This window comes from Schistocerca serialis, chromosome 1 (assembly GCF_023864345.2).
Source record: "Schistocerca serialis cubense isolate TAMUIC-IGC-003099 chromosome 1, iqSchSeri2.2, whole genome shotgun sequence".
NCBI classification, from domain to species: domain Eukaryota; kingdom Metazoa; phylum Arthropoda; class Insecta; order Orthoptera; family Acrididae; genus Schistocerca; species Schistocerca serialis.
Genome location: NC_064638.1, coordinates 1,147,726,039 through 1,147,750,453, shown reverse-complemented (window position 1 = coordinate 1,147,750,453; position 24,415 = coordinate 1,147,726,039). Strand labels below are relative to the sequence as shown.

Sequence of the window (24,415 nt, the reverse complement as noted above, 5' to 3'; positions counted from 1 at the left end):
GATGGGACCTGGGTAAGTTGAAAGAACCAGAGGTTGCTGAGAACTTCAGAGAAAGCATTAGGCAACAGTTGATTCGAACAGGGGAAAGGAATACAGTAGAAGACAAATGGGTAGCTTTCAGAGATGAAACACTGAAGGCAAACGAGGATCAAGTAGGTAAAAAGACAAGGTGTGGTAGAAATCCTTGGATAACACGAGAGATATTGAATTTATTTGATAAAAGGAGAAAATTTAAAAATGCAGCAAATGAAGCAGGGAAAAGGGAATACAAACATTTAAAAAATGAGATTGATAGGAAGTGCAAAAGTGCTAAACAGGAATGGCTATAGCACAAATGTAAGGATTTAGAAGCATATTTCTCTAGGGGAAAGATAAATTAAAGAGGCGTTTGGGGGAAAGACAATATGAAAAGCTCAGGTGGAAAAGCAAAACAAGGATAATGGAATGCAGTTGAATTGAATCAGGTGAATTAAATCAGGCGATGCTAACAGAATCAGATTAGGAAACATGACACTTAAAGCAGTAGATGAGTTTTGCTATCTGGGCAGGAAAATAACTGATGATGACCAAGGTAGAGGGAATATAAAATGTAGACTAGTAATGGCAAGAAAAGCATTTCTGAAGGAAGAAATTTACTAATACTGAATAAAGATTTAAGTGTTAGGAAGTCTTTTCTGAAGGTGTGGGTCTGAAGTGTAGCCATGTATGGAAGTGAAACATGAACGATGAACAGTTTAGATAGAAAAAGAATAGAAACTTTTGAAATGTGTTGCTACAGAAGAATGCTGAAGATTAGATGGGTAGACCACATAACTAATGAGGAAGTACTGAGTAGAACTGGGGAGACAAGAAATTTGTGGCAAAACTTGACTAAACAGAGGGCTTGGTTGATAGGATCATTCTGAGACATCAAGGGATTACCAGTTGAAAGGGAAGTGTTGGGGATAAAAATCATAAAGTGAGACCAAAGAATGAATACAGTAAGCAGATTCAGACAGATAGAAATTCATGCTTTGCTCTGAATGTAATTGATCTACACCATATTGTTCCTACATAATTATCTATCCATTTTTAAATTAAATTTGGTAGACACAGGAAACTTGATACTTATGTGACTTGTTAATTAAAAATTAGGATGGAATTAACTTTTATTCTGCATGAGAAATATTACCTTATATCCACTACTACTTCAAATAAACTAACAATGCTGAGAAGCATAGTCCATACTGTGCTAAGAACAGAGTTTTGAGAGACAAGGTGGCTTGATATTTGGAAAATTAATACTATCATTGGTAAGCTGATTATTTTCATGTGGGGTATATGACTCAAAGATTCTCAAGGAAAATTAGGGTTCAGTGTTCTATTGTTGATGGGGTCAATAGGGACAAAGCATTAGCTCATATTGGGAAATAATAGGGAAGATAATTGGGTGTGCCCTTTTTAAAGGAAACATACCAGATATTACATTAAACAATTTAGGGAAGCCTTGGAAAATTTAAATGTGGATGGGCAGAGGGGGAGATTTAACCTCACTTGTCCAAAACATGAGCCTGTTGTCTTGGCCATCATGGCAGCTCACTCAGTGCACATGACTCAGAGGAGCTGGAAAATTATTCCACTAGGAAGTCATTTACAGTAATCAAGTGCTTTTAATGTAGAAAGTGTATTGGTTCTTAAAATGTGTTGTCAGTGTAGGAATCATTATTGGCTGCCTCAAGTGTAGGAAAACATTTACTTCTCTATGGATCTTGACTGTTACGTTCCATCCACAATAATAAGATAGCCACAGCATTGCTGGGTCAACTCTAGGACACAACTGAGGTACAGAAACAGTTGAAAGAGAACATTTTACACTGTTGAGGAATGCTACAAGAATAGTCAGTCTATTTTTATCGCTTGAGAGCTTCTTGGTGGATACCATTGTGCACTGTCTGCAGCAACTGCATTTTTTAAAATGCTTTTTTCTTCTTTTTCTTTTAAAACATCCTCTGATTATTTGATAAACAACAGATCCCTTGCTCTATCCTGTTGTTGATTTTTTAGAGCTTGTTGTGGACACACTCTTTATTTGTTACCAGATGTACCATAGTTGCTTTTCCTTTCACAAATGCTTTGTTAGCAGATACCTTTTGTATTAATGAGCGGATGAAAATATGAAACAAGATTCAGAATCACATTCAGTGAGATTTTTTAAAGTTTGTTCTGGAAAAAAAATTAAATTTCAATACAAGGAAATTAAGGAAGGAAATTAGGTGTAATGGTTCCCCAACATCAATGTCATTAAAGAAACTATGTATACGATTACATAAACATTTTTGTTGTCCATTCAGCAGTGAATATAATTTCTGAATCTTTAATCATTGCTCCTATATAAGACAAAAATCCCAAGCTTTTTAAAGACATTTATTCTTTAACATTGACAGTGGTGCTCTTAAGATGACACTACAGCAGAACTTACATATTCTTTGCTGTTTTAGCTTGTATCACTATGCATTAAAGACTGTTAAAATTATGATAAATGTCCCTCTTTCTTTCCAGATATGCTTAACAAGCCTCTGTGACACTCTGAGGCTCTTGGGCTGTTTTTCTAGTCAGCAACAATTAGAAGAGTGTGATGACACACTGCTTTCGAAAGAGGAAAATACATTCCATAATTTATTTATAGGGAATGTTCTCGAACCAAGGTAATAATTAGTATCCATGATAGAGTTGTGTCACAGATTGTTTCCATAAGCAGTAGTAGAGTTGTCACAGATTATTTGCATAAGCAGTAGATATGAGTACAGTTTTCTCGTTACATAACAAAATTGCTATTCTTTTGCTTAATACCACTTGTGTTCCTGTTTAAGCATTCCAGATCACATTCCAGTACAGCTGTCGTACGCATGTTTAGTTCTTCGGATGCTGTATGATGTGGCTCTTGATGCATTTGAAAAACCTAACTTGATGTCGGCCGTAACCTTCAAATCTCCAACCCATCGAAGACATCAATCAGAGGTACAGAAGAGGGAAATAGAGTAGAGAAAGCTTAATACAACTGCTCCTTACTTTGAATATCTCCCTCTCCCTCTCCCTCTCCCTCTCCCTCTCCCTCTCCCTCTCCCTCTCCCTCTCCCTCTCCCTCTCCCTCTCCCTCTCCCTCTCCCTCTCCCTCTCCCTCTCCCTCTCCCTCCGCATTCCTTTTTGTTTCTGCTGGGCTGTCTAATTTTCTATTCTGTCCTGTTTTCAATTACTGATTGCTATTTCAGCCCTTTGTATGAAATTGGCATCATGCTGGAAAGTTCTGAGTGGAACACAAATGATGAAAGAAGTAAGGGTGACACTGGCTGTATAGTTTTAAGGTGTTGAGAAGTCAGCAGGCACATAAGCAAGGCTGGTGGGTTTTCGGGTTCCGCTGAATAGGTCAGGAGTCCACTACACACAGGAGGTGGCTACACGGGTAGCTGATGCTGTGTGGAAGGTTTTTAGGTTAAAAGGTCTCAGGGAACCACAGAAAGAGCATCCATGTAAAAGGGGGTAGGTAAAACACAGTAAGGTAGTTGTAGAAACAATTGGTATTGTACTTGTAAATTGTCGTAGCTATGTTGTGAAATAATGAGAGCTCCAAGCACTAATAGAAAGCACTGAAGCTCATACAGTTGTAGGCACAGAAAGCTGGCTAAAACCGGAAATAAGTTCAGCCAGAATTTTTCTAAACGATCCAACAATGTTCAGAAAGGATAGATTAAATACAGTTGGTGGTGGAATATTTATTGCTGTCAGTAGTAGTTTGCCTTGTAGTGAAATTGAAGTAAATAGTTCCCATGAAATAGTGTGGATAGATGTTATACCTGACAATCAGACTAAACTATTAATTGAATTCTTTTACTGACCCCCCGACTCAGAAGATACAGTTGCTGAACAGTTCAAAGAAAACGTTGAGTCTCATTTCAAAAAGGTACCCCACTCATACAATTATAGTCGGTGGTGACTTCAATCTACCCTCGATATGCTGGAAAAATTATACGTTTAAAGCCGGCGGCAGGCATAAAATGTCACCCAAAATTGTACTGAATGCTTTAACAGAAAATTATTTTGAACAATTAATTCATGAGCCCACTTGAAGCATAAATGGTTCCGAAAGCCTAATTGACCTCTTGGCAACAAATAATCCTGGACAAATAGTGAGTATTGTGACAAATACAAGGATTAGCGATCACAAGGCAGCTGCTGCTAGGCTGAATTCCATAACACCTACAACCATCAAAAAGAAATACAAAGTATATCTAATTAAAAAAAGTTGATAAAAATGCTCTTAACACCTTTTTAAGAGACAGTCTTCACTCCTTTCAATCTGACCATGTACGCATAGAAAAGTTGTGGAATGACTTCAAAGAGATAATATCGACAGCAGTTGAGAGATATATACCACATAAATTGATAAGTGATGGTACTGATCCTCCACGGTGTACAAAACGGGTCGGATCGCTGTTGCAGAAGCAGCGGAAAAAGTATGCCAAATTTAAAAACACCCAAGATCCCCAAGACTGCCAAAGATTTGCGGAAGTTCAAAATATGGTGCGTACTTCAAAGCAAGATGCTTTTAATATTTTCCACAACAAAATTCTGTCTTGAAATCTGGCAGAAAACCCAAAGAGACTCAATCAATACCTTCACTGCGCGATACACAATGTTGAAATCACTGATGGCAGTGTCTCTAAAGCGGAGTTGTTAAACACAGTTTTCTAAAACTCCTTTACCAAAGATGATGAAGTAAATATTCCTGAATTCCAATCACGAACACCTGCTAAGTTGAGAAACATGGAAGTAGATATCCCTGGTGTAACAAAGCAGCTTAAATCACCTAATAAAGCCAAGACCTCCAGTCCATATTGTATACCAGTCAGGTACCTCTCAGAGTATGCTGATACAATAGCTCCATATTTAGCAGTTATATGTAACTGCTAGCTCACCGAAAGATCCGTACCTAAAGACTGAAAAATTGCTCAAGTCACACCAATACCCAAAAAGGGATGTAGGAGTAATCTGCTGAATTACAGGCCCATATCACTAATGTAGATTTGCAGTAGGTTTTTGGAACATTATGAAGTACCTCCAAGAAAACGATTTATTGAGACATAGTCAGCACAGATTCAGAAAATATCGTTCTTGCGAAACACAACTAGCTCTTTATACTTATGAAGTAATGAGTGCTATCGACAGGGGCTGTCAAATTGATTCCATATTTTTAGATTTCTAGAAGGCTTTCAACACCATTCCTCACAAGCGCCTTCTAACCATTTTGTTCCTGTTCTACATTAAGGAAATAGGAGACAATCTGAGTAGCAGTCTTAGATTGTTCGCATATGATGCTGTCATTTACCATCTTGTAAAGTCATCAGATGACCAAAACGAATTGCAAAATGATTTAGATAAGATATCTGTATGGTGGGAAAAGTGGCAACTAGCCCTGAATAAAGGAAAGTGTGAAGTTATTCACATGAGTACTAAAAGCAATCCATCAAATTTCGACTACACGATAAGTCACACAAATCTGAAGGCTGCAAATTCAACTAAATACTTAGGGATTACAATTACAGATAAGCTAAATTGGAACAATCACATAGGTAATGTTGTGGGTAGAGCAAACCAAAGACTGCGGTTCATTGGCAGAACACTTAGAAGGTGCAACAGATCTACTAAAAAGACTGCTTACACTGTGCTTGTCTGCCTTATTCTGGAGTATTGCTGTGCGGTGTGGGATCCGCATCAGGTTAGACTGACGCATGACATCGGAAGAGTACAAAGAAGGGCAGCTCGTTTTGTGTTATCACAAAATACAGGAGATAGTGCCACAAACATGATACGTGAATTGGAGTGGCAATCATTAAAACAAAGGTGTTTTTCATTGCGATGGGATCTTCTCATGAAATTTCAATCACCAGTTTTCTCCTCTGCCAAGCACTTTATTGTGAATAGCAGAATAATCACGTAGATGTAGATGCATACATCGCTAAGCTTCTGGATGATGTCCTTATTCATTCAGGCTAACTAGGATTCAAAGTTGGTTTTCCCTGTTTGTCAAAGTTATTAGTTAATATAACATGAAGACTCTTATTATTTGATCACCTGTGTTTTGAAAGAAAATTGGCATAAAAATTTCAGCTTATGCAGTACACAGTAAATCAATCTCATTTGACTCACATATGTTGAACACTTTCCATGCTGTCTTCTGTGAATTATTATTTATTGTCTGAATATTTGGGAACATTTAACAGTTGAACACATGTGCAAGATAAGGCCTAAAACTTCTTTTTCTAAAACTGAGGAAATGTTGGTTGTTTTTTGTACTGATTTGTAACTGATATCTGTGGGACAAATGTTGTATGAAAGTTCTGATAGAATGTAAGTACTTCCAGATTTAAGGAGATCACTCACTACATAATGCTGGCTGGATGAACAGTGCTAGTGGTGCATTTCAACAGGTGGAATAGGTTGTAGTGGGGTTTGTGTTGAATGGGATGGGTAGAGGAGAGAGAGGTGGGAGGCAGGGAGAGGGATTGGGGATGGGTGGCTGAAGGCTTGAAGGGAGTCAGCTGGTTTGCATGAGTTTGATGTGTCAGATACGTGGGCTAGGCATGTGACACAGAGTTGTTGGAGCCAAAGGTGACCAGTACACACTGAAGGTGATATGGGGACATGAACTGGGAAGGCGTGGCAGGATGGGGAAACTGTTGGATGGAGAGTGTGGGGACAGTCGGTTACCAGAGATTGAGGCCACGGCGACGATGGAAGTGAAAGATGTGTTAAAAGGAAAACTCCCATCTGTGTAGTACAGAGAAGCTAGTGGTGGAGGGGAGGATTCAGATGGTCTGGGTTGTGAAGCAGCAATTGCATTTTAGCATGTCCTACTCAGATGCCTGTTGTACCACCAAATGGTCAAATTTGTTCCAGTTTGTCGGTGGCAATTCATATTGGTGGACAGCTGGTTGGTTGTCATACCAACATAAAAAGCTGTGCACTGTTTGCAGCAGGGTTGGTGTATAACACAGTTGCTTTCATAGGAGGCCTGACCTCTGATGTGATAGGATAAACCTTTGACAGGACTGGACTAGGAAGTATTGGGTTGGTGGATTGGTTAGGTCTTGCACCTTGGTCCACCCCAGGGGATACGATCCCTGTGGCAAGGGGTTGGCATTGGTATAGGGATGGACTAGGATGTTGTGTAGGTTAGGTGAGCGATGGAATACCGTTTTAGGAAGGGATAAGAAGGATCTTGGTTGGGATGTTCCTCATTTTTGGACAGAATGATACATCATCAAAGCCCTGACAGAGGATGTGGTTCAGTGGTTCCAGTCCAGGGTGATATTGGGTGAGACACCCTGATACACCCGCAGGACAGGACAAGTAGTAGGAATTGTGGAAAGGGGCCAGAATGAGCGTCGACCGACGATCCACGAAGACCGTCCCCTGCTAAAGTGATACGTGGTGGCAGCGGTCTGGCGAACTATTGACATCCAGGCCTCACTGCTGCTCCAACCCGACTGAACTAATGCCACGTTCCAACTCCACGACTGGAAGGTCCGAACTGCCCTCCTGGCATGTTTCAACTGACTCCATGACAAACGACAACCGGGAAGTAATAGCAGGGCAGCAAAGATAACACATGAGGGCTATATCGATAGGTGCTGCTGCTCCCGGGAAGACAAAGCAAAGCAGCAACTCAGTGATAACAGAAATTAAAACTTAACATAATGAGATGGCAACATGAAAAAAACAGGATGTAAAAGAAGAGATGGCAGAAGCCTGAGCCACGCACGGCTCATTGGGTGTCAAGGGGGATCCATCTATGCAACTGATTCTTGCAGGTAGTGGGAGGACTGGTGGTGTCTGAGGATATGTCACAGGAAATCTGTTTGTGAACTAGGCCTTGGGAGGGGGGATTGCCTCTTTGAGAAGACCTCTGTGAGACCTTCAGCATATTGGGCAAAATAGTTCTTGTCACTGCAGATATGTCGTCCACAGTTGGCTAGGAGGGTGGGTAAGTATTTTTGGTGTGGAAGGAATGGCAGATGTCAAAAGGAAGGCACTGTTCATGGCTAGTGGGTTTAATGTGGACAGAGGGGTAGATGGAGCCATCAGAGAGATGGAGGTCAACATCCAGGAAGGTGGCGCATTAGATTGAGGGGAGCCAGGTAAAGTGGGCGAATGAGAGGGTGTTGAGGTTGTGAAGGAATGAGGATAGGGCATTTTGGCCCCGAGTCCAGCCCATGAAGATATCATCAGTGAACCTGGATCAGACTAGGGGTTGGGATTTTTGGGAAGCTAGGAATGTCCCATAAACATATTGGCATAGTAGGGTACCATGCGGGTGCGCATGGCTGTGCTGAAGATTTGTTTGTATACCTTCCCTCCAAAGGAAAAATAGTTGTGAGTCAGGATGTAATTGGTAAGTTGTATGGGGAATGAGGTGGTGGGTTTCGAGTGTAAAGGAGAGTTGGTGAAGGAAGTGGACAGTGTCTTTGATATGAGAGGTAGGTTTCATGCAGTTGGTTGGCTTTGTTGATCAAACAAGAGTGGAAATTCTTTCATATTTCATTGTCACTGGGGGCACAAAAACTAGGTTGTGTGTGTATGTGTGTGTGTGTGTGTGTACATACTACTTTAGCTCAGACTAGATTAGATTAGATTAGATTTATACTAGTTCCATGGATCATGAATACGATATTTCGTAATGATGTGGAACGAGTCGAATTTTCCAATACATGACATAATTAGGTTAATTTAACAACATACTTAAGTTAATAAAACAATTTTTGTGTTTTTTGTTTTTCTTTATTTTTTATTTTTATTATTTTTTATTATTTTTTTTAATATTTTTGTTTTTTTTCTTTTTTTCTTAATTTATATCTAAAAATTCCTCTATGGAGTAGAAGGAGTTGTCATTCAGAAATTCTTTTAATTTCTTCTTAAATACTTGTTGGTTATCTGTCAGACTTTTGATACTATTTGGTAAGTGACCAAAGACTTTAGTGCCAGTATAATTCACCCCTTTCTGTGCCAAAGTTAGATTTAATCTTGAATAGTGAAGATCGTCCTTTCTCCTAGTATTGTAGTTATGCACACTGCTATTACTTTTGAATTGGGTTTGGTTGTTAATAACAAATTTCATAAGAGAGTATATATACTGAGAAGCTACTGTGAATATCCCTAGATCCTTAAATAAATGTCTGCAGGATGATCTTGGGTGGACTCCAGCTATTATTCTGATTACACGCTTTTGTGCAATAAATACTTTATTCCTCAGTGATGAATTACCCCAAAATATGATGCCATATGAAAGCAATGAGTGAAAATAGGCGTAGTAAGCTAATTTACTAAGATGTTTATCACCAAAATTTGCAATTACCCTTATTGCATAAGTAGCTGAACTCAAACGTTTCAGCAGATCATCAATGTGATTCTTCCAATTTAATCTCTCATCAATGGACATACCTAAAAATTTGGAATATTCTACCTTAGCTATATGCTTCTGATTAAGGTCTATATTTATTAATGGCATCTTACCATTCACTGTATGGAACTGTATGTACTGTGTCTTATCAAAATTCAGTGAGAGTCCGTTTACAAGGAACCACTTAGTAATTTTCTGAAAGACAGTATTGACAATTTCATCAGTTAATTCTTGTTTCTCAGGTGTGATTACTATACTTGTATCATCAGCGAAGAGAACTAACTTTGCCTCTTCATGAATATAGAATGGCAAGTCATTAATGTATAATAAGAACAACAAAGGACCCAAGACTGACCCTTGTGGAACCCCATTCTTGATAGTTCCCCAGTTTGAGGAATGTGCTGATCTTTGCATGTTACGAGAACTACTTATTTCAACTTTCTGCACTCTTCCAGTTAGGTACGAATTAAACCATTTGTGCACTGTCCCACTCATGCCACAATACTTGAGCTTGTCTAGCAGAATTTCATGATTTACACAATCAAAAGCCTTTGAGAGATCACAAAAAATCCCAATGGGTGGTGTTCGGTTATTCAGATCATTCAAAATTTGACTGGTGAAAGCATATATGGCATTTTCTGTTGAAAAACCTTTCTGGAAACCAAACTGACATTTTGTTAGTACTTCATTTTTACAGATATGTGAAGCTACTCTTGAATACATTACTTTCTCAAAAATTTTGGATAAAGCTGTTAGAAGGGAGATTGGACGGTAATTGTTGACATCAGATCTATCCCCCTTTTTATGCAAAGGTATAACAATAGCATATTTCAGTCTATGAGGGAAAATGCCCTGTTCCAGAGAGCTATTACACAGGTGGCTGAGAATCTTACTTATCTGTTGAGAACAAGCTTTTAGTATTTTGCTGGAAATGCCATCAATTCCATGTGAGTTTTTGCTTTTAAGCAAGTTTATTATTTTCCTAATTTCAGAGGGAGAAGTGGGTGAGATTTCAATTGTATCAAATTGCATAGGTATGGCCTCTTCCATTAACAGCCTAGCATCTTCTAATGAACACCTGGATCCTACTATATCCACAACATTTAGAAAATGATTATTAAAAATATTTTCAACTTCTGACTTTTTGTTCGTAAAGTTTTCATTCAATTTGATGGTAATACTGTCTTCCTCTGCTCTTGGTTGACCTGTTTCTCTTTTAATAATATTCCAAATTGTTTTAATTTTATTATCAGAGTTGCTGATTTCAGACATGATACACATACTCCTGGATTTTTTAATAACTTTTCTTAATATAACACAGTAGTTTTTATAATTTTTGATAGTTTCTGGGTCACTACTCTTTCTTGCTGTCAGATACATTTCCCTTTTCCGGTTACAAGATATTTTTATACCCTTAGTAAGCCATGGTTTGTTACAAGGTTTCTTACGAGTATATTTAACTATTTTCTTGGGGAAGCAGTTTTCAAATGCATTTACAAAAATGTCATGAAATAAATTATATTTTAAATTGGCATCAGGTTCACAGTACACCTCATCCCAGTCTAACTGCTGTAGGCTTTCCCTGAAATTTGCAATTGTTAAATCGTTGACTGAACGTACTACTTTGGAGGACTGTTTAGTATTGCTGAATGGAGCTATGTCATATATTGTAACTAGCTGTGCACCATGATCAGAAAGACCATTCTCAACAGGCTGAGCATTTATCTGGTTAAACTTATCTTGGTCTATAAAGAAGTTATCTATCAGTGAGCTGCTATCCTTTACCACCCGAGTAGGAAAATCAATAACGGGTGTCAAATTGAAAGAACCGAGTAATACTTCAAGGTCATTTTTCCTATTACCCTCTTTCAGAGAATCTACATTGAAGTCCCCACAAATAATAATTTGCTTCCCCCTGTCTGACAGATAGCACAACAAGGAGTCCAAATTTTTCAGAAATAGATGAAAATTTCCTGATGGGGACCTATATACAGTTACAATTATAAATGTGCCTTTATTTAATTTAAGCTCACAGGCACATGCTTCTATATGTTTCTCTACACAAAACTTTTTTGTTTCTATACTTTTTGCACAATGATAACTTTTGACATATATGGCAACTCCTCCTTTCTCCATATTTTCTCTCATTACATGTGCAGAGAGCTTATAACCACTTACATTTACCTTATTCATATCAGTAACAATGTGATGCTCAGACAGGCATAGTATATCTATTTCATTCTCAGCTTCTAAATCTTCTAAACAAACCAGAAGCTCATCTACTTTATTCTTTAAACTCCCAATATTTTGATGAAATATACTTACATTATTTTTAATTATACTTTTATGAGAACCTTTCCTTATTCTAACATTTGCAGCACTCTCCTGTCTGAGTTTCTCATTGTGCTTAGGCCTAGTTCCTATACCAGTGGTCACATGGTGTTCAGAGAGGCAGATTATGTCAATTGGGTTGGGTGACTTTAATTCATCAATGCAATTACCTAGGACTGAGATACAACTTGGTGGAGATAAAATTTCTCGTGATTGGTGAAAATTTATAACTGATAGCTGTGATTGGTGATCCAATGTGCTAGAATTGTGCTGTTTAATTTCTTTCCTAAACTGAAGATTTGTTTCAATCCTGACCTCTCGTAGAACTTGACATCTTTCTGTCTTACCTATCCTAAAAAAGGTGCTGCTCCAACACCTGTAACCACTGGTATTTTACCATTCATGGCAGTGCCTCCCCCACTTAAATTTCCTGCTATTACCCCAGCCAGTTTCCCCTTCCCTTTCCTGTTGAGATGTAGGCCGTGCCTGGTATAGTCCCACCTACTGAGATAATCAACAGGAACCACACCAATATCATAAAGGATTACTCCCATAGCTAACAAGTTTTCTTTCATTTTTGTTGTCCCTCAATGACGCAATATGTCTGCTTTTCGGTGACTAGTTTCCTTTAATGCAAAAATATTTATCTGTGCATCACATTTCGTATTGCGACAAGCTGTGTAAAGGTTTATTTTATAAAATTAGAAGAACTACAGCTGAGGAACCCTTTTTAGACATATATAAAAATAAAACATTTAGTGCAACCTCATATGAAAGTAGCTAATATTTTGTGTTGACTGCATTGCGGTATGGAGTTCACAGCTTGCCATCAGCAGCAAAGAAATTTTAGTCATTTCCTTTCTGGAATTGCATTTGAAATCGTTATTTGATACAAATTGGAAGATTTTATTTGATGTTATTTTTGTGTCGTATATGGAGTTTTGCAGCAATTTGTCTGTTGGTACATAGTGGTTAGTGTACAGTAAAACAAATTGATTTGATGTTTTCTTTTTATGTTATTCCAGTTGTTGAGGTTGTGTAATAACAATAATAATAATAATAATAATAATAATAATATCATCATCATCATTGTCATCATCATCATTGTCATCATCATCATCATCATCATCTTCTTCTTCTTCTTCTTCTTCTTCTTCTTCTTCATCTTTCAATGTGCACTAAAGATATACAAATAGAGACATACAATATTTGCTTTATTGTGTTACATGTTTGTACAGTATATTTTTCTATTGAATATATATTGTAAAATGGCTCTTAATCATCACAGTTCAACATTAGCATAATTGTCAACGTAATTTATGTATCATTTCTGGTAATCCTTGAAAACAAAAAAAATTTTACAGATAATTTTTTAGATTATAGTTGGAGCACATATTTCAGTTTTGTCTATGGTCATTTATCTAATTTAATTCTCTTATGTAGCACACTATTTTGGGCTTGCATTTTATTTCTTCTACTGAGATGTAAGTGCTAGCTGCATCTGGTTCCAAGTTCACATGGAGACGTCTTTCTTGTGTGAATCACTGTTTGCTAAATGTATTCACATCGAACACTCAAGGTTCTCGTAGAGTGTAACACCTCAGTATAGTGAGTCCTCTTGCTGCTTTTTGTTGTAATACATACAGCACTTTTTGTAGCTTAAAGATTGTTTGTATATTCTACTCATTTGTTCCCTAGTAGATTATGCTGTACCTAATCACAGATTAGACATATGCAAAATACATTGTTCTATTGGATGAGCTATTACCCACTGAATTTATTGTTCAAAGTGCATTGCATGCTTAAATTCTTCCCTTCCTGATTACAGTAACATGCTGAGTCCACTTTAACTGAGAGGGGCATGCATTGCTAGCAGTTTTGCACTTTTTACCCATTCTATTGGCTCATCTTTCACTTCTAGAGAATTAGTTTTGGGTTTTCTATTCATGTTGAAACGAATGCTGTTCATGGGTGTCTCTTTTTACACTTAGGGTTAATTCATTGTTTTCTATCCACCTGCATACATGTGTGTGTTTCTTCAGCTTTCTCATTTAGTACTCTTAGTGACTCTTCGCTGTTTAGAATGTTACTGTCATCAGCAAACAATACTGTTTTTCCACGTTTGACACTGGGGAAACTGGGTTGGACAGGTATTTTAGCATGTAATTAGATTCTGGTTGAGAGATCTCCATCCATTGCACTCTAATTTTTCAGGTACAAATGAAATCGCTTATTTACCAATAACTTCATTTATAGTGCACCATGTTTCAAAAGCAGTATTTTATGGCCTATTGTATGCTTTTTGTTCCATCCTGTATGTTATCCAATTATACTTAATTTAAGTAGAAAGCAATCCATTTATAGCCAGTTATTTAACAGTAAATTAACCATATGTGGATGCTTATATATGCTTAATATGAGAAAAGTATTGTGTATAGTCACAAGTTGCAAACATGTTTAGATCCCAGTCGATTGTTGTAGATCTAATATGAATGGTGTTTGCAGTCGAATCGTCCTCCAGAGTCACCAGTATCAGCTCGCCGTGCAGTGGTGAATTCTCTAAACTTGAATCCACCTGCCCCGGACCCAATTATTGTCCACCCAGGTGTGGTTGTAGCCATGCTTCATCTCCTGCCTTCAGTACACCATCAAGACTGTGCCCAGCTATCACTCACATTGCAGATGTATGCTTCAGAGGTAAGCATCTATGATGTTGTTCTTTTATTAAAATAACTTCGTGCGTGACAGTGCAATGAATTTAGGGGCTAGCATCACTCAGTAACAGGTACTTCACAGCCTCCATGTGCTCTGTGTGTTGTGTGAAGAAGATTGAATAACATTTTCCCTGTGGTACAAATAAAGCTATATAGTGTAATTGTATAGATATAGAAATCTACTCACCAAGTGGCGGCAGGAGAACACACAGACAAAAAAGTTTAACTTATGCAAGCTCTCGGAGACAGTGGCATTACCTTGGCGAACTTCATCCTGACTCACAACTTCTTCACTTTCGAAGGCCAGACATACCAACAATTAAAGGGAACAGCCATGGGTACCAGGATGGCCCCCTCGTACGCCAACCTATTTATGGGTCTCTTAGAGGAAGCCTTCTTGGTTACCCAGGCCTGCCAAGCCAAAGTTTGGTACAGATTTATTGATGACATCTTCATGATCTGGACTCACAGTGAAGAAAAACTCCAGAATTTCCTCTCCAACCTCAACTCCTTTGGTTCCATCAGATTCACCTGGTTCTACTCCAAATCCCATGCCACTTTTCTTGACGTTGACCTCCATCTGTCCAATGGCCAGCTTCACACATCCGTCCACATCAAACCCACCAACAAGCAACAGTACCTCCATTATGACAGCTGCCACCCATTCCATATCAAACGGTCCCTTCCCTGCAGCTTAGGTCTTCGTGGCAAACGAATCTGCTCCAGTCCTGAATCCCTGAACCATTACACCAACAACCTGAAAACAACTTTCGCATTCCGCAGCTACCCTACCAGCCTGGTACAGAAGCAAATAACCAGAGCCACTTCCTCATCCCCTCAAACCCAAAACCTCACACAGAAGAACCCCAAAAGTGCCCCACTTGTGACAGGATACTTTCCGGGACTGGATCAGACTCTGAATGTGGCTCTCCAGCAGGGATACGACTTCCTCAAATCCTGCCCTGAAATGAGATCCATCCTTCATGAAATGCTCCCCACTCCACGAAGAGTGTCTTTCTACTGTCCACCTAACCTCTTGGTTCATCCCTATGAAATCCCCAAACCACCTTCCCTACCCTCTGGCTCCTACCCTTGTAACCACCCCCGATGTAAAAACTGTCCCATGCACCCTCCCACCACCACCACCACCACCACCACCACCACCTACTCCAGTCCTGTAACCCGGAAGGTGTACACGATCAAAGGCAGAGCCATGTGTGAAAGCACGTACGTGATTTACCAACTGACCTGCCTACACTGTGAAGCTTTCTATGTGGGAATGACCAGCAACAAAATGTCCATTCACATGAATGGACACAGGCAGACAGTGTTTGTTGGTAATGAGGATCACCCTGTGGCTAAACATGCCTTGGTGCACGGCCAGCACATCTTGGCACAGTGTTATACCGTCCGGGTTATCTGGATACTTCCCACCAACACCAACCTATCAGAACTCCGGAGATGGGAACTTGCTCTTCAGTATATCCTCTCTTCTCGTCACCCACCAGGCCTCAGCCTCCGCTAATTTCAAGTTGCTGCCGCTCATACCTCACCTGTCATTCAACATCTTTGCCTCTGTACTTCCGCCTCGACTGACATCTCTGCCCAAACTCTTTGCCTTTACATATGTCTGCTTGTGTCTGTATATGTGCGGATGGATATGTGCGTGTGTGTGTGTGTGTGTGTGTGTGTGTGTGTGTGTGTGTGTGTGTGTGAGAGAGAGTGTATACATGTCCTTTTTTCTCCCTAAGGTAAGTCGTTCCACTCCCGGGATTGGAATGACTCCTTACCCTCTCCCTTAAAACCCACATCCTTTTGTCTTTCCCTCTCCTTCCCTCTTTCCTGATGAAGCAACCGTGGGTTGCGAAACCTCGAATTTTGTGTGTGTGTTTGTTTGTTTGTTTGTTTGTGTGTCTATCAACATACCAACACTTTCCTTTGGTAAGTTACATCATCTTTGTTTTTAGATATATTTTTCCCACGTGGAATGTTTCCCTCTATTATATGATTACATTATATTGTCAGTAATTGATTATTTTTGTTGTTATATAGTCCATCGGGCAAACAAAGCTATATGATGTTCTCATGTAGTTTATAGAAATAGAAACTGTTAAACATTGAAGAATAATTGTGACTGATTTCCACTGAATACATTTATTCGAACCATACATGATCTTATACAACAGACGTTACCCTCATGGCAGCCAAGCACTCCTTGCTCTCAGAACTACATTCTGCCCCATTGCCTGATGTCATATCCGCCAGCCACCATATGACGCATTCAGTATGTTGTTTCCAATAAAAAATGTATCTTTAAACAGATCCTGATTTACTTTGTTGTATTTTAGTGGAGGCTGTGTCTTGTACTGTCAAATCTATGACCAAATGAGTGAAACCTCAGTGAAATTGATGGCATGTATCAGCGAAGTGTAGAAATATGTGTTGGTTTGTGGAAGGGATATAAAACAGAGGGCAAACTATGAGGACAATGAGAAATTTTTGTGACCTCATAATTAGAGTGTGCATTCTTTAGCTAAAAAATTCACTTATTTTTGAAGTAGTCTCTGTTTCCCTCAATCTTCATCTGCGGATCTCTAGTAAGCGCATGAACGGAAGAATTCACTATGATATTCATAGTAACTTGTCCACATCTCTATTTTCTTATTCATTAATAAACCTAGTCTGGCATTATCTTTATTTGATTTGGTATTTTATAACCACATACTCACCAGATGAAAAGTTCTGTTCATACTGTTAACTTCTCACTCCCACTATATCTAAGTTTAAACTACTGATCTTTTGTTTTAAATTCTTGAACTTACCTAATCAATTAACGACTCTAGAATTTCATGCTCGGACCAAGAAAAGGCTATATTAGTTGTACCTGATGACAACATACTACTGAGTAGTCCCTTTCTGGAATCTGAATGAAATACTATTTAACCTCTGGAAGTTTTTACCCAAGAGGATGCTGTCATCATACAGTACACCAGCATGTCACTGGTGAAATGTACCAACATAGTTTGCACTTACTTTCAGCCATTTGCAATACCAACATAACAAGGCTATGATGGCAGATGTTCCAAGGCTAGATCACTTAATGTTTCTGACTGTTGCCCCTGAAATTATTTAGAAAGTTGCTTCCCATCTTCAGGAGCCAAACGCTAGTCTGGCCTCTACACAGAAACCACTCCAGTGTGATCGCTGTTGCAGTATGGCCATCTGCATTGTTAAGGATTGAGGCATGTAATCCTTGCCCCTCGTCCCTCTGTCCACCATGAGGTGGTGGCAAGGTCCACTATTAATGGGGGAGCAAAGACTATATCAAAAAACATCTACAAGCATAAACCTGTGACATCTGTAAGACTACACCTTGCTTTTGTTTAACAGTTTCCAGTCCTGTTTTAAATATTCAGTGTTGAGTGTCTTGTGTGTGTAGGATTTTCACATTTTTTAATACAGATTATAACAAGAATTAAAGTAAAAAAGAAAAATTAAGAATATTTATAACAGAAAAGAAATATCTTCATACTACTTGCCACAGTAGTAACAACTGGAATGAGGCTGCAGACACACAATTTTAAAAGAACTGATGAATCTCTAATTTTCAGAATTTTTCAAGATTGCTTAATTTGGATGAAGTTGATGAAGAAATTGAGGATGGTATATGCAGAGGTGGTGGAGGGGAGGAAAAAATTTGAAAGCCCTGACACTGGAAGGAGACAACTCAGTGGCTACTAACTAGTCCCTTGCCACATCTTAATTATTTCATACTTGACTCCACTGCCATAAATAATGGATAAGTCTGAAACACTCATTGAATACTGTCCTGTTCCCCATGGTTTCACCCACATATGTATTCAACACATATACTGAATACACCTATACCTCACTCTCTCTGTGTCTGCCTCTTCTTCCCTCTGCCTGTCCACCACATCCTCCCACCTCCATCTGTCTATTTCCTCCTCCTCGCTCTCTCTGTCTCTTCATCTCGTCCCCCCTCTCGTTGTCCATTTTCTCCACCTCCTCTCTCTGACCATATCTTCCTCCCACTTCCCTCTGACCAATCATCCTTCCTCTCTCTCTTTACACCCTGTCTTCTCCTCTTCCTTTTCCACCTGCCCACTACATCTCTACACCTTCCACCTGCCTCATTTCCCCCTCCTCCCGTCTCTCTCTCTGTCCATTTCTTCCCCTCGCTGCCTGTCTATCCCCTCCTCTGTCCATCTTAATCTGTCCCCAGCCATGCTCATTGGCTCATGTAGCCCCTGCAATATCGTTCCATAAAGCAGGCCAATACTGCTCCTGCAACATTCCTTTCCTGCAGGGCAGGTTACATGTTGGCTTCCGGAAAACCTTTTCTTGCTCCTAACATGTAGGTTGCCCCTAAAAAAAAAAAAAAAAAAAAAAAAAAAAAAAAAAAAAAAAAAAAAAAAAAAAACAGATTGATTTCACAGACCGATATTGTTCCCACACAACATGCTTGTCATGCAAAACAGCCTCTATACGAGGGCCTAGGAAGGACACATTTTTGGCTGTATCTCCGCTCCTGTTGGATCTAGGTGGTTATAAATCCCACAGCGCCGATATATGTGATGCATACTGTTTCTGTGCCAAATTTGGTTGAAATCGATCCAGAGGTTTGGGGGGAGATCATGAACGTACATATACACTTACACTGTGCTTTTTATGTATAATACCTAGACACCTCATAGTGAACCACATATTGTTCCACCAATACTCTTTAAACAATGTGTGTGAATTACTTGATCAACTTGCTTTTATCTGCAAAGGATGTATGAGGTGTGATCAAAAAGTAATTTTTGTTTTTCATAAAGAATCTTTATTTATTCATCAGTAACAACTTTGTCTCCTTCAAAGTAGTCCCCCTCAGATATGATACACTTATGCCAGTGCTTTCCCCAATCTTGGAAGCATTTCTGAAACTCACTTTTCCATTATGGTGTTCAGCTCCTTCAGTGATTCTGTTTTTATCTCGTCAATGGTGCCAAAACAACGTTCTTTCATGGTTCTCTTCACCCTTGGGAATAGAAAGAAGTCGCAGGGGACCGTGTCTGGTGAATACGGCGGCTGAGGCAACGCAATGGCCTTGTTTTTTTCAACAAAAATTATGAACAAGTATTGAGATGCAAGCAGGAGCATTGTCGTGATGCAGTTTCCACAAGTGGTTTTACCATAATTCCGGTTGTTTTCTTCAGATTGCTTCATGCAAACAGCGCATAACTTCCAGGTGATATTCCTTATTGACCATGTGACCATAAGGCAGGATCTTTGATGCACTATCCCATTGTTGTCAAAGAAAACAATGAGAAGAACCTTCATACGTGATCGAACTTCATGAATTTTTTCGTTGCTTACTCTTCAGGCAGTTTCCATTAGTACGATTGGTCCTTGGTTTTGACATTCCATACACCTATGTTTTGTCACCTGTTTCCTTTAGAAGTTGTCAACTTCATTCAGCAATTCCTGAGCGATGTCTACTTGTCATTTTTGGTCGAAATTCAACAATTTTTTAATGAACTTTTCTGCTACATATTTCATGCCCAAAACATTCAGAAACATTGATTGGCATGATTGGCATGACACAACAGATATGCTGACATTGTAAGCAACTTCTCTGAAGTGGTGATTCAGGGATTTTCCAGAACCATTTTCTTTGCTTCTTCCACATTGTCGCCAGTAACTGATGTGCTAGGGCATCCAGGGCAATCATTGTCTTCAGCGTCTTGTCAAAGACCTTTAAAATGTTTATACCACTCATAAACTCTTGTCTTATTCATAGTAGATTTGCCAAAAGCCACAGTCACCATATCAAATGGGGTGCTGCACTTTATTCTATTTTCCAAGCAAAATTTAATGCAAATTGTTTGGTACATCTTTTTCTGAAGTAAAAATTCACCAAGCACTTGAAAACACATGTAACCTTTCTGACTGGCAGCAAAAAAAAAAAAAAAATATATAATTTGAAACTGCTGAATATGCAAATATAAAAAAATTATTGGTTGTATAAATCTCGCAAAATGAATAAATTTCAATTACTTTTTCAAGATATAACAACGAAAACAATCAATTATTGACAAAATTATTTAATTGGATAGATAAAAAATCTACTCACCAAGTGGTGGCAGAACACACACATATTAGAGAATTGGCAAGCTTTTGGAGCCAGTGGCTCCTCTTTCAGGCAGAATGGTTGAAGGCGAATGAAGAAAGGTGAAGGAAAAGAACTGGAGAGCTCAAGGAAAAGGAGTAGATCTCGGGAAAGTCACCCAGAATCGCAGGTCAGGGGAGACTTATTGTACAGGATGAGAAGGAAAGACTGTTGGGGCTACATCGGACGAGATTTGAAAACCTTAGAGCTTAAAGGTGGAAGACAGGGTAATATGCAGACAAGAGATTACTGCTTAAACATCATGCATGAGTTAATAGGAGTGAAAAGCTAAGTGCATTGTATGTTTTAAAGATGGGAGGGGGACAGTGAAAATTAACAGGTCAGAAAATTAAATATGTAGAAAACTAAAAGGGAGTGGGGTGAAGAATAGTTGCTTTAAAGAAATGCTGATACTGAAGAAATTATGTAAATTAAGGCTAAATGGGTGGTGAGAAGCAACGACATCATGTAGTGCCAGTTTTCACCTGTGGAGTTCTGAGAAACTGGTGTTTGGGGGAAGAATCCATATAGCATGTGTGGTGAAACAGGCACCAATGTCACAAATGTCAGGTTGTAGAGCATGCTATGCAATAGGATATTGCGAGTTGCCAGTATACACCCTCTGCCTATGACCATTCATCCAAATTGATAATTTTGTGGTAGTTATGCCGATGTAGAAGGCCGAACAGTGTTTACGTAATAGCTGGTATATGACGTGTTGTTTTGCAGGTGGCTCTCCCTTTGATAGTACATGTTTTGTCAGTTAGAAGGGTGCATAGAGCAAGTCTTGCAGTGGAGATGGACACAAGGGTAGGGAGATGGGTGCAGAAGGAGCATAAGGTCTGACAAGAATATTGTGGGGATTGGGAGGGCAACGGAAAGCTATTTCAGACAGAATGGATCTCATTTCAGGGCACGATTTTAGGACGTATGGTCCTGTCAAAGTAGCTAATTAACACATTTCAGACCAAGATAATACTGAGTCACCAATGTTGTGCTCTGAAGCTGTTTTGTGGAGTGATCAGCAGTACCAGGATTAGATGTGATGGTCTGGGAAATCTGATTTTTAACTAGGCTGGAGGGGTAATCACGTCCACCGAAGGCTGAGGTGAGAGTGGTGGTGTATTGCTGTAAAGAGTCTGCATCTGAACAAATATGTTTGCCTTGAATACCAAGGCTGTAAGGGAGACAACATTTGACGTGGAAGGGAAGGTATCTGTCAAAATCTCAGTCTGTTGTTTGTTGGTAGATTTAATGTGGATGGAAGTGTGTTGCTAGCCTTTGGTGAGGATGAGATCAACATCAAGTAAAGTGCCATGGGATCAGAGTAGGACCATGTGAAATTTAAATGGGAGAAGGTATTCAGAGATTCCAGGAATTTTAGCAGGTCAGCCTCACCATGAGTCCATATGACAAAGATGTCATCAATGTATCTAAACCAAACCAGGGGCTAAAGACTTATAGATTCCAGGAAAGCCCCTTCCAAGTGGTCCATTAAAAGTTTGGCATAGGAAGGAGCCATCCTGGTTCCCATGGCTGTACCCCCTGATCTGTTTGTATGTTTGCCCCTCAAAGGTGAAGTAGTTGTTGGTATCTATGAAGTTGAGTAAGGTGAGTAGGAAGGAGTCATAGGTTTTGGATCAGCTGGATGCTGACTGAGGAAATGTTCAGCAGCAGACAGGCCATGTATGTGGGGGATGCTGGTATAGAGGGAAGTGGCATCAATCGTGACAAACAAGGTATGTGGCGGGATTGTGGTGGGCATGGATCTCAGACGATCTAGGAAATGATTGCTATCTTTGATGTAGGAGGAGAGTCTACTATGGATTGCAGGTGTTGAACAACTAAGGCAGATATACGTTCGGTAGATGCTTTGAAGCCAGCAGCTATAGGATGGCCATGATGATTGGGTTTGTGGATCTTAGAAAGAAGGTAAAAGGTGGGTTGTGGGAGGGGTGAGAAGTTCTATGGACGGAGGTGTTAGTCTTGTGAGGGGCCTGAGGTTTTAAGGAGGGACTGTAGGTCAGTTTGAATTACAGTTATGGAATTTGGATGGCCGACACTATATGTAGAGGTGTCAGACCGCTCACGTAGACCTTCACTGACATACTCCTTTCGCTCAAGTGTTATAGCAGTAGATCCTTTGTCTGATGGGAGGATAGTGATGGAGTCATCCACTTTTAGGGAACATAGAGCCTGGAGCTCTTCAGAGGACGGGTTTGGTTAGGGTCATGTTGTAGGGATCTGAGGAAGGGTTGTGAAGCAATGCTGGATGTAAGGAATTCTTGGAAGGCTTGTAAGGGATGCTTTTGAGGTAGTGGTGGTGGATCAAGTTGGGATCGTGGTCTGAACTGTTCAAGACAGGGTTCAATGTCAGGTGTGCTGTTGGAAAGGTTTTGGGATTGGGTTGCAAAGTGATATTTCAAATGGATTTTACGTGTGAATGAATGGTGGTCCTTCACAAAAGCAGCATGATCAAATGCATGTTTAGGACTGAAAGTGAGGCCCTTAGATATTACAGATAATTCAGAAGGGGAGAGTACTTCAGACGAGAGGTTAAGGACTCTGTACTATTGTGACTGATTCTTGGGACTATGGATTATTCTTGGTCTGGGAGGCAGTGGTGAATGCTGTGGGATGTTAAGGAGGTTGACCAAGCTCGGTTTGTAGGAGAGGAGTGTTAGTTGATGGTGTGGCTGTTTAGGGAGCTGCAGAAGGACAGGAAGGGAAATACCATTTTTCAGGTAGTTTAGGAGAAAGTGGGATAGCTTTTTGAGGTGAAGTCTGGCATGTTGTTGCAGTTTGAAGTTGGCTTGGCAGATGATACCATTCAAGGAAACATGAGGAGCAGATAACTGCAGGATTTTGCAGATGGGGAAATAGGGACTTTCAGTGTTAGGTCTTATGGAGTAACTCCAAGGGACAAGCAACTTTCAGAGAAAAGAATGTGGGACCTTAGTTTTGATAGTACAAAGGCATGTTTTCGAAAAGAATGGATGTAGTATGAGATAGGATTCATCATGGCTAGAGAGGACAGTTTGGAGAGTTATAAATAGTGGGCGTGGCAAAAAAAAAAAAAAAAAAAAAAAAAAAAAAAAAAAAAAAAAAAAGAGGGGCAAGGAAAAAAATGGAAAAATTAGAAAACGTGCAATTCTTTGTGAAAACATGCCTTTGCACTATCAAAACTCTTCCGTCTCAGCATTTGAGTGAGCTCCCTGCCCCCGCTGGATAAGCAGCACCCAGCAGCAAGTCGCACTCTTAGCTCACTTATTTGTTTTATAGTTTAATTCTTAATTTCTTTGCATTTTTTGGGTACTTGCATAGTTTAATTCACAAATTCGGGCTTATTATAGTATTTGAGAGCTGCAGCATCGCATTTTAGTACCTGTATAGTGTAAATTCACGCAGTCGTCAGTCATCCGTTTGTTTTGAACAGCTTGTGAGATAAAAGAGAGGAAAAAAATTGTTAGGAATGGATAGGGACTGTGCCTGTTGTGTACGGATTCAGGAGGAATTGGCCACCATCTGTAAACAGCTGGAAGCTGTGCTGGGCATGGTAGACAGGCTCCAGGCTGTTGCCCTGGGCTTCAGTGACATTGGGAGACCTGAGGCGAGCGCTTTGGTGCCTCTGGAACCTGTAGTATCACGTGGGATCTCTGATGCCAATGCGCCCTCAGATTCGGACGTCCCCGCCGGTCGACACTTGCCTGACGGTGATTGGCAAACCGTGGTGGGGTCGCGAATCTCTGGGCAGAAGGCGAAAGT

The 24,415-nt window shown here is 39.6% G+C and overlaps 1 protein-coding gene across 1 annotated transcript in view; it reads left to right on the top strand.

Moving 5' to 3' along the window:
• The window catches only part of LOC126456073 (WD repeat and FYVE domain-containing protein 3), a 303,206-nt gene that overhangs the window by 83,178 nt on the left and 195,613 nt on the right, over positions 1-24,415 (top strand). The window contains 3 exon segments of the mRNA XM_050091831.1: positions 2,539-2,684; positions 2,850-2,997; positions 14,270-14,461. Of these exon segments, the coding sequence (XP_049947788.1) occupies positions 2,539-2,684; positions 2,850-2,997; positions 14,270-14,461 (486 nt within the window).